The sequence below is a fragment of the Sminthopsis crassicaudata genome, chromosome 3 (assembly GCF_048593235.1).
Source record: "Sminthopsis crassicaudata isolate SCR6 chromosome 3, ASM4859323v1, whole genome shotgun sequence".
NCBI lineage: Eukaryota > Metazoa > Chordata > Mammalia > Dasyuromorphia > Dasyuridae > Sminthopsis > Sminthopsis crassicaudata.
Window position 1 is genome coordinate 166843331 of NC_133619.1, and position 18750 is coordinate 166862080.

The 18750-nt window shown below is 33.3% G+C and overlaps 1 protein-coding gene across 9 annotated transcripts in view; it reads left to right on the plus strand.

The window, feature by feature from the left end:
• MYO16 (myosin XVI) overlaps positions 1-18750 on the plus strand; it is an 899069-nt gene that overhangs the window by 647428 nt on the left and 232891 nt on the right. For all 9 annotated transcript variants that reach the window (XM_074299517.1, XM_074299521.1, XM_074299522.1 and 6 more), the window contains 2 exons: positions 8596-8748; positions 11923-12123. In XM_074299517.1, coding sequence (XP_074155618.1) covers positions 8596-8748; positions 11923-12123 — 354 coding nt within the window. The remainder of the gene's footprint in view (positions 1-8595; positions 8749-11922; positions 12124-18750) is intronic.

Genomic DNA, 18750 nt, shown 5'->3' on the forward strand with positions numbered 1-18750 from the left:
GTAGTTGGTTAAACTTTTAGTATTCTCTTCCATCTTTAAATCATGATAAGGCAAAATGCTTACTTGCTACATAAAAATTATGTGCAATTAAAAGAGTAGTATATTATTCCATCATTATTTTATCCCTAAATTTGATTAAGATTCCATTTATTTACATAATCAAAACTAATCTCGAGCCCATATCTATGTGTTCTCTCTCCCCAGTCTCAAAGATTCTAACATTACACAAAAATTAGCATGCATATGATGATCTGTATGTCGCATATGTAAAGATATTTTGGGGAAGACTCCTTAACCATTTTTTGTGCTATGGATCATCCAGAACTTTGACAATTAAATGAAGTCATTAGACTTCTCAAAATATTCTGAATGCCCCAAATAAAATACATTAGATAACAGAGAAAACAATTGTATTAAAATATAATATGGTTATCAAATAAAATATGAAGTAGAAGTATAAAAATTCAAATAATCAAGTTTATGGAATACAAGTTAAGAAATGCTATTAGGTGATATCATTTTGACTCATAATAATGATAATTATTATAGTTAAAATCTATACAGTTCTTTAAGTTCTGTAAATCACCTTAAATATATCATATCAATTGTTTCTCACAACAGCTTTGGGGAGTATATGCTATTTGCACCTAACAAATGCTGAAAATGAAGCTGAGAGAGCTCAAAAAACTTGCTCACTACCACAAAACTTTTAAGTTTCTAAGCAGTATTTGAACCCAAGCCTACTCTTTCTCAGTGCAATAGTGCTACCTAAGTTCCAAGTGTTATAGTTCATTTGTGAACTCTGTATAGGTTACTATGTCCGATAAGCTCTAACATTAATCATCCTGGTAGGTAGATTGCTAAATATTTTATACCATTTTATTTTAAATGAAAGTTCTCTTTCTATCTCTTCTAGGTGTGTTTTGTTGATACTATATAGAGATGCTGATTTGTGTTTATTTTTGCTTTTGCTTTTTCTAAGATCATGATTGCTAGATACCCCTGCATTTTTTTACGCCATCTGAAACATGAGATTTTCTTATTGTAATTGAGTGCATCTTTCTGTTTTTTAAAATTTAAGGTGTTATATGTATCATCTTCTTTTAAACTATTTACTTCTTGTAAACAGTTTAAAGTTCTTCAGTTCCTTATGATTTCTCACTCATTATCAACTTTGGATGCTTTTTCTGAGTCTTGGGTTTGAATGTCAAATCTATTTAGCTCTGCTTTTTCCCCTCTATTTCATTATACTTTTTCCTTTGCAGAATTATATTCAGTTTTCTTGAATTTCCTTTAGGAATTCTATTTCAATTCTAACAATTCTATATTCTAAGCCCTTTATTCCTTAGCGGTGATGGCTACTAAATATTTTGTTATCCTAACGGTGGCTCTATGGTATTTAAATGGTTTCTTTCTGATTGCTTTCAAACTTGGAAGTTTTAGATTTTGTCAATAACATTCCTGTTTTTTTGTTTTTTTTTTTAAATTTCTGGGGGTGGAGCCAAGATGGTGGAGAAGATACAAGAGATTTTGTAAGCTCCCTTCTTCCTTCATTACCAATTAGTTAAATCAGCCTCCAAAATAATGCTGGACTGATAGAAATCACAAGGACTGGAAGCACGACTTACCAGCTGAAGAGAGTTTTCCCTGAAGTTCTTCTCCCAGTCTAGACTCACCCTTCCAGACTCCTTCAAGACTGCCTTCCAAACTCAACGTCCCAGGAGGCAGCCTTAGTGGCTCCTTATATCCTCCCAGAGAATGGGCTTATGGGTACTCCAGGGGCTTGTAGGAACTCCTTACTGACCAATGGGCAAGCTCCTTTAAAGTATTCCTTCAAAGGTGTAAACTCCTTTAAAGATTTGAACTAAAGGTGTGAACTCTGAGCTAGAGAATTGCCAAGTACCAACTTCCCACCTAGTTAGAACGTAACAATTTCTATTTGACAGACCTGTCTGATTTAAGCTTTTGTCTTTTCTGAGCTTCTGTTATTTTCACAGTTCAGTTTTAAGTCCTTTAAGTTTTTGATAGTTCCAAAATATTTTGATCCAGATAGATATCTGTTCATTGATTTCCTGGTTTGTATTCTACAAATTCTTTACTCCATGTGGATCTTTTACATTGTGAGTGGTTGGATTTCTGTAGACTGCTGCATGAGTCAGTCACAATTAGCCTGTTATAAAATTCTCCAGATTTGAAATAATTGAAATGCTCTCTTCTCCTTGGTTTTGATGGCTTCCACTGCTTTCTCCTGTTGCCACACTGCTTTTGTTATCCTAATTTCCTGATTCCCTTTCACCTTATCCCCTCATTGTCTACATTGTCTACAACCCTCTCTTTTTATCTTTCTAAGTTGTCATAGATTGAATAAATGACTTTTTTTAGGTTTTTCCAATCAGAAATCAGTCTAGTTCTCTTTAGAGATTATTGTAAAGGAAAATACAAAAAACTAAGGCAAAATTCCTACCCATCATTCTTCTGTTTTTACTCTACCTCTCTAGTATTACTCAGCAATCATTCTAGCAGAACGTAAAGAGTTGTAAGGCTTCCTATAAAACTGAGCTCAGCCTAAAATCTTTTATCAGCAACTTTAGGCACTGTTGTAACCATTACCTGTTCCCTGAAGATAATAGCAATAGATGCATAACTAATTTTTCTATTTCAGATATTCAACTATACCACAATTCTGGCTATTATCAACTTATTAGAAATATCCCACTTCATACTGAGATGGGTCCAAACTAGAGTTCATAACTGTTCAGGTATACTAAATTGTATCTTTCAATTACAGTTTTTCAAGGACCTCCTGAACTATAACTCCAAGTCACTCCTCTAATTCATTTTTGAAAAGTTCTCCTGATTGATTTAGGCATCTGTGTCCAGTTGTTCATGGCTTATCATTCCCAAGCTAAGGATGAAATCATAATTCTTAAATGTCTTAGTTTTGCCTTGTATTCACTCTAAAGATCTTTATGTTAATGCTCACTTGTACTGATGAATTGCATTCCTCTAAGAAATGCTAACTACTACTCCTTTACAGGGTTCTAAAGTTATTTCAGAATAGTTAATTATGATTCTGACACTATGGAATCCATATGTATTTTCCCCAATAGCAATCACTACTGATCAGCAACTCCTATATTTTCTTAAAATGAATAACAAACAAAATGCAAGCTAACCCAAATGAATCAAGGAATACACTTTCCTGTTTGCCACTTCCATGTGTGGGGAGAATATGTTCAAACTGAAATCATTTGCTACATAGTATTAATTTAACTAAGATGACTTCTTAATGCAGGATAAATAATGGCTATCAGAGGCATACAGCTATACAGGCCATTCCTATTAAAATTTGACTGTTGACACACTTAAGGAGAAACATATTGAACCCTTTTTTGATCAACTGACCTTTTGAAGCTTACAATATCAAATCCCAGTTCATTTCATTTATAACACAACTTCAACTAAAAGCAAAAAGAATAAAAACAAAATTGACAGAAGCAATACCATGCCACATTTTGTGCCATGTTCTCATGACAACTCATTCTGCAGAAATTACCTCAATCTTTCCTTTGTGCAATATCAGGAAAAACAAGAGCAATTTGCCACTGTGGGATTTCTCTATACAGGCTCATTTCTATGTCGGAGCCAATAGAGGCTTATTTTTCCACCACTCAAGAAATATACAGAAGACAATCCTTAAAAAATTTCAAGCCAAACATGGTGCTCATGCTCATAAATGCCATGATTTCACTGGCTAATCCTCAGTAATATAAGTAATTCCTAGGGATACTTTTAATAATTCATAGTAATTTAGTGTTTAAGGGTTATCAAGATGAAATCTTTATAATTATGTATTTGCATTTTTAACACCCTTCTCTTAACCCCTTCAGTTCTAATACAGTGCTTATCCTCTTAAGGATACACTTTATAAAGAGATGGAGCCAAGTTGGAGGAGTAAAGATGGGAACTTGCCCACATCTCCTCCACTTTAAATAATGCCTAAACAAATTTTAGAGCATCAGAACCCACAAGATGACAGAGTGGAATATTTGCCAGCCAAAGACAACTTAAAAGGTGAACAGAAAAGATCAGAGGCACCAATGTGCAAATCCAGCATGCAGTCCTGGTACAGACCACAATCACGCAGCCACAGACCAGGCCCCAGCCCTGGTCCCAGTGCCAACAAAGCAGGAACTAGATTTGGGCCTCTGAATCAGTGATGAGGTTTCCAGACCTCTCAGCGTAGAGACACCAAAGACAACTAGGAAGGTCAGCAAGATAGATGTGTGGAAAGGTTTTGGGAAATCAGCAAATGAGGAGTAGACGTAGGTGCTGGTGGCTTGCAGCAGATTGCAGGGGCCTCAGATCACAGGAGGATTCTACTAACATTGAGGAAAGATTATTGCTTTAGCACAATAGAACTTACAGCCATGGTGGAGTAGGGACACTCCACACAATTCCAGGGAAGAAAAAGACTGCTTGTAATCAGTTCCTAGAAGGGTCTCTGAAAACAGCTTGGGATAGGGGAAAGAGAGCCTTATTTTAACCAACAGTTACAAGTAATACACTGAGAAAATAAGTTGTCAAGAGAAAAAAGATTCTGACCATAGAAAGTTACTATAATGATAAGGAAGATCAAAACACACACTCAGAAGAAGATAATAAAGTCAAAGCTTCTACATCCAAAGCTTCCAAGAAAAATAAGAACTGAGCTCAAGCCAGGAAAGAGCTCAAAAGGGACTTTGAAAATCAAATAAGAGAGACAGAGGAAAAGCTGCAAAGACAATTGAGAGTGATGTATCTTAAAAAGCAAAATTGGCCCAAATGGGAAAAGCTCACTGAGGAAAATAATTCTTTGAAAATTAAAATTGAGCAAATGGAAGCTAATGACTTTATGAAAAACTGAGAAACAACAAAACAAAAACAAAACAATTTAAAAATATTTTTAAAAAATATTAAATATCTCATTGAAAAAAATGACCTATAAAATAGATTCAGGAGATTAGGAAAGCAACACATCTGAGAGTCCCTTAGGAAAATTCAACCAAAAATGTTATAGTCTTTTCAGTATTATAGGAAAAAAAATTTCCTTTACCTCAGTAAATCCAAATTAGGTCTTCCTTCCCACTGGGTCATAAATCTCAATTTAATAGCATTAAAGCTTTATTTTCTTACCATACTAAATAGCTTCAGCATTCCCAAACTATCCAACAGGTCCAAGAATTAAAAATAATATGTCAATGTCTATATTCTCAAAGATTAACTTTTTTCTTGCATTCATTCCACATATGCATACCTTGTCATTTATACTTTCATAATATCACTAATATATCTTCTCTTCTCTCTACTCAGATAAACCCTTCCCTTTAGATAGTCTCCTCAATTCATTCTTGATTATTGCAATAGCCTACTGGTTATGCTTCCATCTCAAGCTTTTCTCAGAAAGGCCAGGAAAGTCCTCCATGAACTTAAGCAAAATGAAATGTACTATGTACTCCACTCATTTGCCAAAATGATTTTTCCTAAACTTCAGATCTGATTAAGTTACTCTATCTCCAGTTAATAAACTCCAATGGCTCTCTATATTTTCCAGAATCAAATACATTATCCTCTGGATTTAAAGTCTCTCACAACCTAATACCTTATTTTTGCTCTTCTCACCTCTTCATATTTTACTCTCCTCTTCATACCTCCCCTTCTTCCTCACTTCCACACATCTCCCAGTTCTATGACTTTTCAATGACTTTCCTTTATGCCTAGTATGTTTTCCCTTCTCACTTCTATTTATTGGCTTCCCTAGCATCTTTTATGAGCTAACTCATGTGAATTTATCCAGAGTTCCTTTCCCAATCTTCACCTTTCCCAGTCCCAACATTCTGCAAGTGCCTTTACCTTGAAATTTTCTTCCAGATAGTCTGTATATATCTTGTGAGTTCTACCTACACAGTTACTTACATTTTGTCTTGCCCCCAACTTCCCTGAATAGAACTTTCTCTAAGTGAAGCCTATCTTTTTTTTGCCTTTCTTTATATCCATGGTGCTTAATTCACTGTCTGTTACATAGTAGACACTTAATAAATATTTGTCAAAAGGCTAAAAAATGGCAAGATCACTTCTAGAAATAAGCATAAGAGTTCAACACTCCAACAAAAGCTGAAAAGTTGCCAAAGAATAGTAACTCTATATCAGAATAATAATAGTAACTAACGCTATTTATAGTGCTTACAATGTACCAAATACTATGGTAAATTCTTTGAAATCATTATCTTATTTAATCCTTCCAATAACCCTGCAAAGTAGGTGCAATTATCATCCTCATTTTATAGATGAGAAAATTGAGTCATAAAGAGATTAAATGACTTTCTCATGGTGACATAAGTAATGTTTGAAACTATATTTGAACTCAGGTATCCTTCATTCTAGACTCAATTCTCTATGAACTTCACCACTTAATTCCACTGGGGGGGGGAAAGTTGAGATTAAAATAATGACTTCTTCCTATAGTGATGCGTCAGGGAAGAAAAAAATTAAGGAATTAAAGAATGCCACTCTGGGGCAGCTAGGTGGCACAGTGGATAGAGCACCAGCCTTGAATTCAGGAGGACCAGAGTTCAAATCTGGTTTCAGACACTTAACACTTCCTAGCTGTGTGACCCTGGGCAAGTCACTTAACCCCAGCCTCAAAAAAAAAAAAAAAAAAAGAATACCATTCATCTATTCTTCAAACCAGATGACAGAGATAGATGTTTGAGGAGTGTATTGGAGTAAAAATTAGATAAGATATACTAATCATATTAAGACATGATTCCAATTATCTAAACTTCCTTTATATTTTTCATTTGTTTTTGGTTTTGTGTATCTGAGGTCTAATTACCTGGGAGAGGTGACTGGGATCATTATGTTGTGGTATATTATATATGTGCTGATTCTACAATTATATTCTCAACCACTAAAGAACTAAGACAACACAAAAAAAGATAGAATTGTTTGTGAAATGATGAATAGTCATATTCAGACTTAGCATTCAAATCATAATTTAGGTAGGGACTTCACTCAGCCTGTACTTGAGCAATTCCCTCACAATGGACACCACTGTTCAAAAAACAATTGCCTAATCTCGTCATATGAATTTGTATTTTAGAAAGGAAATCAGGAGGGAGAAATTCAGATTTGATGGATAGATAGATCAATCAATAAATATAAATATAAATGCAAAGTGCACTTCTACATCATGACTCTCTCTATTGTGATTTTGATATATCAGTTTCAATATATTATAACTTGACATAAGAAATTGTTGTAGCGTTTTGCATTATTTTTATTTCTTTTTCATACAGTACTTTTACTTAACATTGACCTATGTATAGCCTATATTTTACCTGAATTTTATAATAAGGTAAACACTCCATGAAAGAAAAAGAAAAAAGAAAAATTCAGGCATCTTCTCTGGTATGAAAGGAAAGCCAAAAATTGTACATGGATTTTCTAAATCCCTAGGAAACTGCCCTCTTATCCTCATGATATGGAAGAGATAATTATACGATTATAGTTATAGCTTTCCTATCTTTGCCCCACTTTAGGATCAGATAATATATGGAATACACTTTTATTCTTGGGATAGCTCACAGCCAGTCACCAGGTCCTATTTAAGGCAAATAATTAAAAAAAAATTCAAGAGAAACCTTCAAAAGAAAATTAAAGGATCTTTGCCAGCAGGAAGTGTGACATTTTATTTTTCATATATACATATATATATATATATATATATACCTCCAGTACCAACCAGAGTGCTTTGATTATATTAGGTATTTAATGTTTGTTATTTATATTGAAGAAATCCAGCACTATCTTGGCATGTCTCACTTTTATGATCTGAATATTGGTGTCACTCTTGTGATCTGCCTGACTTCGTGAATTTTAGGTTTCTACTTGCATTGACAAGCTTTTTTTCTTTCAGATTTCATCTAGATACTTTCTATTGATCTCCTATAAAGACACTACTCTTTATTATGCTGGCAACTCTGGGACCCTCTGCTTACCTTCCTCCATCCTAACTATTCCTTGATGACACAATTCTGTACTGGACTGATTAGCCTTATACAGTTGCTTCCCATGCTGACATCTTTTGTTTGTTTTAATTATTGAAAACATAAATGTGAGACAACTTTAAAATTTGTCTATAAATGGTCAAAGGTAATAGGTATTATTCCAGTGAAGGAAAATTGTACTTTGGAGTACAGAGACATTTAAATAGCTAGAAAATTTTATTTCTAATGAAAAGTGGAACATAATAACTAGAGAAGATATTTTTTTAAATCTTTAAATAACTAGGCTAGTTGGCTAATATAAGGTTTTGATTTGAATTTTTAAACCTCAATTCAACTAAAGCTATATATTTTAAAACAAGTTATATTAAAATATGAAGTGAAAATTTTTATTCTGACTTATATAAGAGTACTGACATACTTTTACCTTTACAGTCTAGTTGGTTTGAAACTCAAATGTCTCCATTTCACCAAACACCTCTTTTTAAATAGAGTTAATACTGCACTGCTTAATTGTCTTGTAAATGTTTTCTTTTTTTTGTCACAATAGCTCTGTGTCAACATGACCAATGAGAAGATACACCAGTATATCAATGAAGTGCTTTTTCTACAAGAGCAAACAGAATGTGTACAAGAAGGAGTTACCATGGAAACAACATATTCTCCTAGTATCCAGATGGCAGCTTTGGATTTTTTTTTCCAGGTACCCTGAAAATCCACATGGTACAACTGAATATTTTTCAAGCAATAGAAATTGTAAAATAATAAAGATAAACTCCTTTCATTTAAGTGAACTTTTTTTTTTTTTTTAAGATCTTCATCTTTAAACCCTTGAATATATTTATTACATTTCTAAATCTTTTGGAGATTTAGAAATATACCACCTTTTCCTGAAAGAGCTCTTGGATGATTACCAATTTACAGAATGAGCAGTAGGAAATATATGATCATCTTGTTATAAAAATGTTCAACTTTGGCTCTATCCCTAAAGAATCATCTTTTGGCACAGCTGCATATGCTTAATGTTCACAATTTATAATATAATCTCTAAGACTAGAGGAATCGTAAAATACATTCATAAGATTTTCTTAATATTCATAGTCAAAGGTTACATGAACTTCAATAGTGAACTACTGGCCAAGACTTTAGAACTAGGGGGTGAGGGAGGTTTGTTTTTTTTTGTTTGTTTTTTGTTTTTTTGTTTTTAATGGTTTTATTTCAGAAACAAATGTTTCTATTCATCACTGTTGAACTTAGATTAAATGCTAAATGACTTTTTGCCTCAGTTTCTTAATCTAAATTGGGTATATATCAATATTCACTGACCCATACATAAAGCTATTATGAGTATTTATAGATGATATATCTAGAGTGCTTGATGGTTCTTTGAAAAAGAACCTATTCAGCTATTTTAGAGAGTATACTATTCTTTATCCTTCCTTTATATAAAAATAGATTCATAAAATCATTAAATTGTGATGCTGGAAGGGACCCCAAGAAGACATTTAGTCTGTTTTTCCTATTTTGAAACAGAACTACTCAAGCCATCTCAGAAAGAAAAAGAAATTATCTATTTCATTTTTTAAAAATACAATCTGAAAATCCCTTTTACATTTTCATCTAAATTTTACTAAAAACTTTCTTAAAAATGCTAAAAACTTAAATCATTTCAATTATTTATAATCATCTCCTCAACTTTCCCAATCTTATTCCCCTATTTATCTATCTTTGAATATGTGTAATCTCTAAGTCTATATCATATTCCTACAATAAGTCCTTATTTTGCCTAAATGGAAAAAAAATCTTTATTTTTATATTCCCTACTATACATTTTGCCTTTCTTACTTTTAAATGCAACTGAAGCCTTTCTTCTTCTGGATCACTATATATGTGATCCACTGATTGACAGTGTAAATTTAAAAGTTCATACTATGTCCTCAAACATCATATTCCATGTTCTTTCTAGTATATCCCATTACCCTTTATCAGTATATTGATTGTCCCAGAGTTAAAATGATATGCATAATAATTTATCTGGAAGTAGAATTGTTAAGAAAAGAAGGGAGAGTTTTCTTTTTCATTTCATTTCATATCTCAAGTGCTTGAAATATACTGCCTTCTCATCTTCACCTACTGAAAAGCTTCTCTTCTTTCAAGGAAGGAATTGAAATGACATGTGTAAGAATCTTTTCTAGTCCTTCATTCTTCTAGCTACATGTGTATGTGTGTTTCTGTGTTTGTCTCTGTTTCTCTCTATTTCTATCTTCCTATCTTTCCCTGTCTTTGTCTCTCTGTGTCTGTCCCTATCTCTCTGTCTCTGTCTATCTCTGTCTGTCTCCCAAAATTTTTAAAAAATATTTTTTTCTCAGTATTCTGGATTTCTCCTTTGCCCCAAACTCCTTAATTCCCTATACCTAGTATTTTGTTTCCCATTCTCACAATGCCAGATAGCCGAAATGATTGGAAATATTATGTAAATAATTACCATCAGCTTTCAGTGACAGTCAAAACTGACTTCTCTAATATATATTTGGATTTTGATAGAGTACTTTGGAATACTTAAAAGCCTTCGAGACCCAAAGAAATCACTCTTGAAAAGTAGAATATCAGCTACTAAAGTTGGCTGGTGTTTGAGGGTCTCATCCTAAACCTTGAAGGCAGCTGCCTGGTCAATCTATTCATTAAGCCACTATCTTCAGGCTTTGCTAAGAAAGTAGCATGATAAGGCACTAATGTATGATTATTGACAAAAATACATTGGGTCTTTCTGCTCCCTAAGGTACCATTATTTCTTACATCAATATTTCAAAAACTATATCAGCTTTCAGTATAGGTATGCCCTTTATTAGTTCAGATTGCTATTCTTTCTTTCCTTCCAACAACTTTCCTTGTTAGATTGCTGTCAGTTATTGTAGAGAAGGAAGTCATATTTTGGGGACTGAGCTTCTCAGAACTTATCTAGGTCAGTCAACAGAGGAATATCTATCACAGAGCATGGACTCAACCAATTATCTTAATTATAAAGGCAATTTTTAACTTCACTCCAGCAAGTTTACTCAGGACCAAACTGAGAGAGTAAAATGATACAAAGCACTAGGTAAAAAAGTTGTTCAACAGATGTCCAAACTATGTAGGCAGAATGGTATGCTAAATATGGGGGAGATGTTGGAGGCTGGGAAGTACTGTTAAGCAGCCCTTTCCAGTGATGCAGATTTAATTTTAGAATATTGGATACTGTAGTTCTTTAGTTCTTTTCTTTGGCAGTCACAAACGATCAGCCTTCTAATTTGAGATTTATAACTTTCTTCTGCACAGTTGCTTTTTCTAGGTCTGAACTGTGGAATGTCATAGAGGCACTTCCTACTTCCTGCTGAGTGGGATTTTTGTCACATAATCTTGAGACTTAGTCTTTTTCTTTCTCATGTTTGTTGGTGGTGATTTCTAACTTCTAAATAATCCTATCTCCAGATAACTATTGTGCATATTATTTTAACTCTGAAACAATCTAATATTCAATGAGGGGAAGTAGGATATAGTAGAAAGAACATAGAATATAATATCAGAAGTTTAGGTTAAGCTAAGCTTTCATATATTAAAAAAAACCTGCAACTTTTCTGACATAGCAACATTTTTTAAAATCTCATTTCAATAAGAATTTTTAAAATCCATGCTTATAATAAAATGTGTCAGTATGCAATTCAATTCATAAAAATGTCTAGAAAGTCACTTTTTAGACCTAATTTTAAAAAAGTTATGTTTACTTTCTTAGTCACAAAATATTAAACACATTTCCTATTTAACAAAAAGTACCAAATTAAAGGTATTAGAGTAAAAGAACTGTCTGAAGCCTTTTAAAATTATTTCTTTTGCTTTTCAGAAACCATCTGGATTTCTCTCTTTGTTGGATGAAGAGAGCCAAGTATTTGGATCACTGGAATCTAATCTTCCCAAACGGTTGCAGTCTCTCTTGGAATCTTCCAATTCCAATGCAGTATATTCTGCCATTAAGGATGGGAATGGAAATGTGGCACTCAAAGATCATTGTACCACCTTCACTATTATTCACTATGCAGGACGGGTAAGTTTAGTGAATTGCAGATAATGGACAAAGAATTAAGGGGTAATTTTAGGGTTATCATATCTTTTATAATACATCATTTTGATAAAGTAAAAGTGGGGAACAAATCAGTCACTTTGGGAAATGCATTTTGGAACTACCAATTTTCAAATGTCTTCCAAGGTTAGGATCACATTTGTAGATTCAGAATTAAAAAGATCATAAAAGTTATCTAGGCTAATCTCTTCTTTTTGTGGATGAAGAAAATGAGGACCAGAAAGATGAAGACTTGTTCACATATTTTACATAAATAGCTGAATTGGGATGCAAAACAAAGTATATTGTATCTAAATCCATTAGCCTTTTCAATGCACCAGGATAACATGCTTTTTAGTATGACCTAGAACCTTTGATATGCACTTTATATTTTTATGCTAAAGATTAAGTTAATGTTCTTTTCATTTTCTAAACAAATAATTGTTTAAAAGGAAAAGGTAGTATATATGTATATATATATATAAACATGTTTGTATGTATATCTGTATATGTGTATATATATGCATCACACACATATATATAATATTTATGTATATACATACATGTATACACATATACATAGTTGCATTTAAGTAAGACATACTTTATCACTCATACCCTGCTAGGCCAGTCTTTCTAAAGTATCACTTTGTTCATGACACATCCTACACCTAAACCTTTAACATTTTCATAGTTAAATGAAGTCAAAGACCCTTGAAAATCCACCAGTCAAGATTATAATCACCTTGCCTTTCTTTCATAGTTGACATCTATGATTTAAATAATTTTGTGATAATGTGTCTCTTTGAATTTAGCTAGAATGATCTTTGGGCAGCAGACACACAACAGACACAGCAGAAACATCCATACCTAAACATTTCTATAGTGGTAGAATTAGTCATAGTTTATCTTACTCTAGCATATGCTTCTAAAACCTGGGTTCATGTTCTTTAAGATTATGGGATGATAAGAGTTGGAAGGGACCATGACACGACACATCCATGCCACAATGAGGTAGAAGAATTTACTAAAGGAAAAGCTGCATATGCACACACACACAAACACATAAACATCTTCTTTGCCATTTAAAAAAGAAATCTTTAAGGAAGGCTGATTAATACACTATGCCCCAAAGAGAAATAAAAATTGAAATGAGTGTAGGAACATTCCTTAGTTCAAGGAAAAGATCAAGTTAATGAAACATCTAATTTTTAAGGATGTGCCAACAAAAACAACAACAAAAAATCCTGCCCAAAAAAAAAAAAATTTAGATGGTTGCATCTTTTGTGCCCCTCATTAATTGTGATCCCAAGACTGTTTTCTAGGGACTAAGGCTTTTATGATAATTAGAAAAGTGAAAATATTTTAAAAGGTGAATTCTTCAAGGGAATACAATGGTTGTAGCATGACTGTGATCTTATCTTTGGCCAGAAGAAAGAACTAGGACATAAGTGTCAAAAAGGCAGTTTGTGTGTAGAATGGGGCCCGTGGCACTCACCAGTGTGGCCAAAACTGAAATAAAATATATCAGAAAATATTTAATAAAATAAATAATAATACAATAAAACAAGGAAAAACATTACATTTAAAAACTAAGTCAACATGCTGCCCCCTGGCATCCTTATGCATAGTTTCTTAACTCCCAATTCTATTTGAGTTTTTATTTCCTGCCTCAATACATATTATGGACTGATAAAATACTTGAAATCTTTACCTACAACAAATTTGCCCTCCTTAGTAAACCAAAATCAATCTGATTCTAATTGGCCACCATCAGGTCCTAAGCCACACCCTATTTGGTCATTGTTTGAGCCCAAATTGACTCAGATTGAATGTAAATAGCAATCATTTCTAATTTAGCTAGAAACTCTGAGGGTCTTCCTCTCATTCATTTATTCATTCAGTTAGTTTTTTTAGACTAGATGAAAGAAGAGAAACTTTGCTTCAATTGCTATCTAGTCTTAATAACTGGAGAATGCAGGCAACACACACAAGATATTGCAGTAGTTAGAGCCCTGGAGTCAGGAGGAACTGAGTTCAAATCCAGCCTTAGACACTTGACACTAACCATGTGACCTTGGGCAAATCACTTTACCCCAGTTGCCTCACATATACTGTAATGCTGGAGAAACTGAGCAAGATAGAGATTACAGAACAATTCAATAATTTATTAAATGGCAGAGATTTACTGGGACCAAATGGATCCATGGTTTGGTCCCAGGGCTGAACAAGACTATCTGATCAAAGAATCCAGCCCTGAATGTCGGATACAAGATTCTTTTATAGGGTTACAAGACTGAGGACATAATGGGAGAGGTACCTGGATGAGGATGACCTAATGGGGGGAGGAACCTAGGATGATGATTACATAATGGAGGCAGGCAGCTAGGATGACATAATGGAGGGAGGTACTGGAAAGGCTCCATTAAACATTAATGATGTCTAAAATGGATAAAGATCTTTATCCCATCAAACAAAAGAGGAATTGACTATAGCCTAAGGTCTAAGATATAAGACCTTTATCCTAAAATTAAGAGGGAATGGTTATAACCTGAGGCAGAGTAACTGAATAGGACAATTAGGGAAACTGGGTCAGGACATTAAAAGAGAACTGTGGCACAATAATACCTAGCCTTAATCACTGAAAGGACGTGACCTCAATCAAACTGAGATTTGTTGAATATCTTAATTTTAAAAGGCCATGATCTCCCATTACATCCAGACCCATCTCTAGTTGTTTTGATATGTATCTGGCCACTGGACCCAAATGGCTCTGGAGGGGAAAGTGAGGCAGGTGACCTTGCATGGCCCTCCCTCACTTAAATCCAATTCACTTACATGTCATGGCATCACCTTCCTGATGTTATGATCTTCTTCAAGAATTAATCTCACTACAGTGTTTCTGAGCTCATCAGATAAAGATCAGAGCAAGGGTGATGTGAGAGAATTGTCAGCTTTTTTGTTTTCTTTTATGTTTATAGGTTTATAAAATGAGATACTTTTTATAGTACATTTAGGAAAATCAGTAAAAATTTGATTTGCTAAAAATAATAGTAATAATTCACATTTATATAATATTTTCAGTTTTGCAAAATACATCCTTTTATAATCCCTATTTTGAAAATTGGGAATCTGAAGCAAGCTTTGAACTCAAGTAATTCAACCTTCAAGTTCAAAACTATATCAGTTAATACCAATTAGATGTCTAGAGAGAACTTTTCACTATCGTCTGTACCTCTTTATTCTTCGAAGTGTTATTCTGAAAGGTGATTTATGAAATAATTTTATTTTAAATTAATTCATCTTAAAATAGCTTTAAAAAATCCAAATGCATGCATGTGGGTATCTATATCTATCTATAGTTTACAGTAGTGCAAAGGAGAAGAGACTTCTTTTTAAAATTTAAAACAATATTTGAATAATATTTGAAATTCTTCCTCCAGAATACTTTCATCACATAATCTGACTTGCAAAATACTTTTCAAAGCCTGATTTTGAACTATCTCCTCTGCCTATACTAAACACTAAGTACAGAACCAAATTAGTTGTTGTTCCCTTAATGTACTTGCATTTGTTTATGTATATCAACTGACCTAAACATGTCTCTGGAAATATTTTTATTCTCATTAAGACCTAGTTTAAATACTGCCTGCTCTATAAAACTTTTCTGGATAACCATAGTATAAGTTTGTCTCCACTTCCTCAGATCCCTTAAATTACTCTCATTGTTCTGTCCTATGAATATAATATTCTAACCTGACAAATAATTAATAATGTATATGCCTTAACAGATCCTACCACTCCTGATGAGAATAAAAACTTTTTGAGGACAGGAGCTGTGTGTAATTTGGTTTTTCACTTTTGCCCAGTGCCTTACAAAGTGCTTTTTCTTGTAGTAGAAGCTTTAAAAATATTTGTTGTACTAAGAAATGTTCCTAAACCCATTTCAATTTTCAATTCTCTTTGAGGCACAGTGTATTAATCGGCCTTCATTAAATATTTCTTTTTTAAATGGTAAAGAGTGTATACATGAAATACTAATTGTCTAGCATTAATGAGAATGACGTTAAATTGAAGTCTTCTGGAGTAAATTTAAGATCATGGGATAGCCTCTTTCAAAAGTAGCCACTATCAAGCTAGTGATCTATATAATGGTTCAAGCATTAGGTAATTGCATTCAGTTTTATTGGCAATTAAAAATTAGAATCATGAAGAGAAACAAAATATAATTTGGCAAAGACTGTTAACTATTACTATAGTTTTATTTTTCATTAAAACTCTTTTGAACTAATTGAAATAAAAAGCATTATTTTGTTGCAAGGTTTCTAAACTTTACTATTACAGAGGAATAAGCAATAGCAGTTGAGGTCTTTTCCTGAATATAAATCTAGATCAAGAAAAAATAGTTTATAAACAGTAGAATAGCATGAAGTAGGAAGTATAGGTTATGAGGAGAGTGAATTAGAGAATTGTAGGGTTTTTAAAAATCAGTTATTTAAGCATAAAATTGGAGTTTCCACTTGTTGAAACTTTTGCTTCCTAGCACATTAAGAATTCAAAGATGTAGGCTTATTTCCATATCCAGAAATGTTCTTTGAAGCTCAAAACATTTTGATAATTGTTTTCATGACAAGTTAGTGATAGGTTGTCAATCTATATTCATAGCAAATCCAGCTTTGGGCATGCTACATGCTAGTATATCACTTGTGTGCTTCATTGCCTAATCTCATAAATAGTGAGAGGGAGGTTTGATTGGTCCTCTCTGAGGTGTAAATTGTAAGACAGAAGTTGGAACAATTCATGCAAGCTTATAGGAAGAGTCTTAGCCTCTTAAGAGGATCCTTTCCTGGCATATGGAAAATTCCATTGTTATTTCTGCTGAATCTAATGATTTCATTTAAAATTCAGGGAACAGCCTCTGTCCATTGAAAGGATTCCAAAATTGTATAATGAGTGCATATCTTAGTCCCCTAAGCACCTGAAAAGACACTTTGAGTTAACAGATTACCTCTAAGAGCTCTAAGACTACAAATGGCTTTTTGGAAACCCTGATTCTTGACTGCTAATAACATTCCACCTTAGCCTTAACTCCTAAGATAGTGAAGAGAAAAGAAGCCCAGTTATCTGATTCTATTTTGTTGTTTGCTGTACAATAATCTAAGTCCTTTATTGTTGTTCTGTTGTTTAGTCATGTGCAATTCTTCCTGATCCCATTGCACTCCATGTCCTATTATCTTCCACTAATTCTTAAAGTCTGTCCAAATTCATGTACATTGTTTCCATGATACTATTCACCAATCTCACTCTCTGCCAGCCCCACTCTTCCTTTTTTTTTTGCCTTCAATTTTTCTTTTAAGTGCTAAGTGAGTTTATATTGCTTGAGTGGGGTAGGTTGGTGAAAAAACACTAGAAGGTATCTTGTTCCATGAAGTTAAAACCAGCTAAAGCAGTAGAAATAGAGTGGAATGACACATAATAGTTGCTTAATAAATGCTTGTTGTTTGAACTCCTAGAAATGGAATTTTGATGCTAAATTTCTAAAAAATGAACATTGTTGTATTTTCATAGATTTTATCATTTTCTCTCTTTATCTTGTAATTATCTTCATTGCATGTACTTACAGAAAGTATACAGAGATTTTCCTCACACAAATATTTTCTTAACAAAATCTGACCAAATCAAAATATTGAAAAAGAGATTTATTTTATTAAATTTATTTTTACTCCACCAAAGTTATTTTTAGCATGGTCTGATTTTGGCAGTGGATTTTGCCAGTTTTATTTTTCACTAAAATGTGAATTTCTTAAGTACACTATTTATCAGTCTTCGCTTCTAAAAGTACCAATAGTCTTACAATGTCTGGCACAAAACAGACACTTAAAATGCTTGTTGAATTGAATTTATTAAATGAATATTCAAAGTTACCCATGTATGATATTTTATTTCAAATCAAGTTGGCAATTATAATTTTTCTTTTTTTTTTTTTGTTAGTGAACATTTTGCTAAACATTTTAGTATTTGCAAATGAATGAGTTAATGAATGAATGAAAAAGCATTTGAGTACTTAGGGCAAATCACTGTTCTAAGGATTGGGAATCAGATGACCAAGTGAGATAGTCACTGTTCTCAAAGAACCCACAGAGGGAGATAATCATATGGGAGACTGCAGCTTTGAGGCAGAAGGGAAGCCTAGTAGTGTAAAGAACAAGTAATTCAGTCTAGCTGGAGTGTAGAGTGGATATAAGGATATGAACAGAAATCTTTTATAATCACTTCTACTGAAAAACATAACCATTTGTGATTTTGAACCATTTGACAGTGCCAAGGACTTTGATGATGACAACATTCTTTTCTTTTTGTTGTTGTTGTTCCTTTCTTTGAATGTTTTGGTAGCTATAGCTGCTGAGGAGATATAGGAATTGCATTGCTAGAAGAGATAGCTGGCAAGCCAATGGCAGTGGAGACCAATGGCAGGGCCACTTGTGAACGGTACATCTGCATGTGTGCGAGTGGGGGCTCATTAAATATAGGGACAATGTCTCTCACTTCTTTTTTTTTTTTTTTTTAATTCATTTTTCCAAATTATCCCCTCCCTCCCTCCACTCCCTCCCC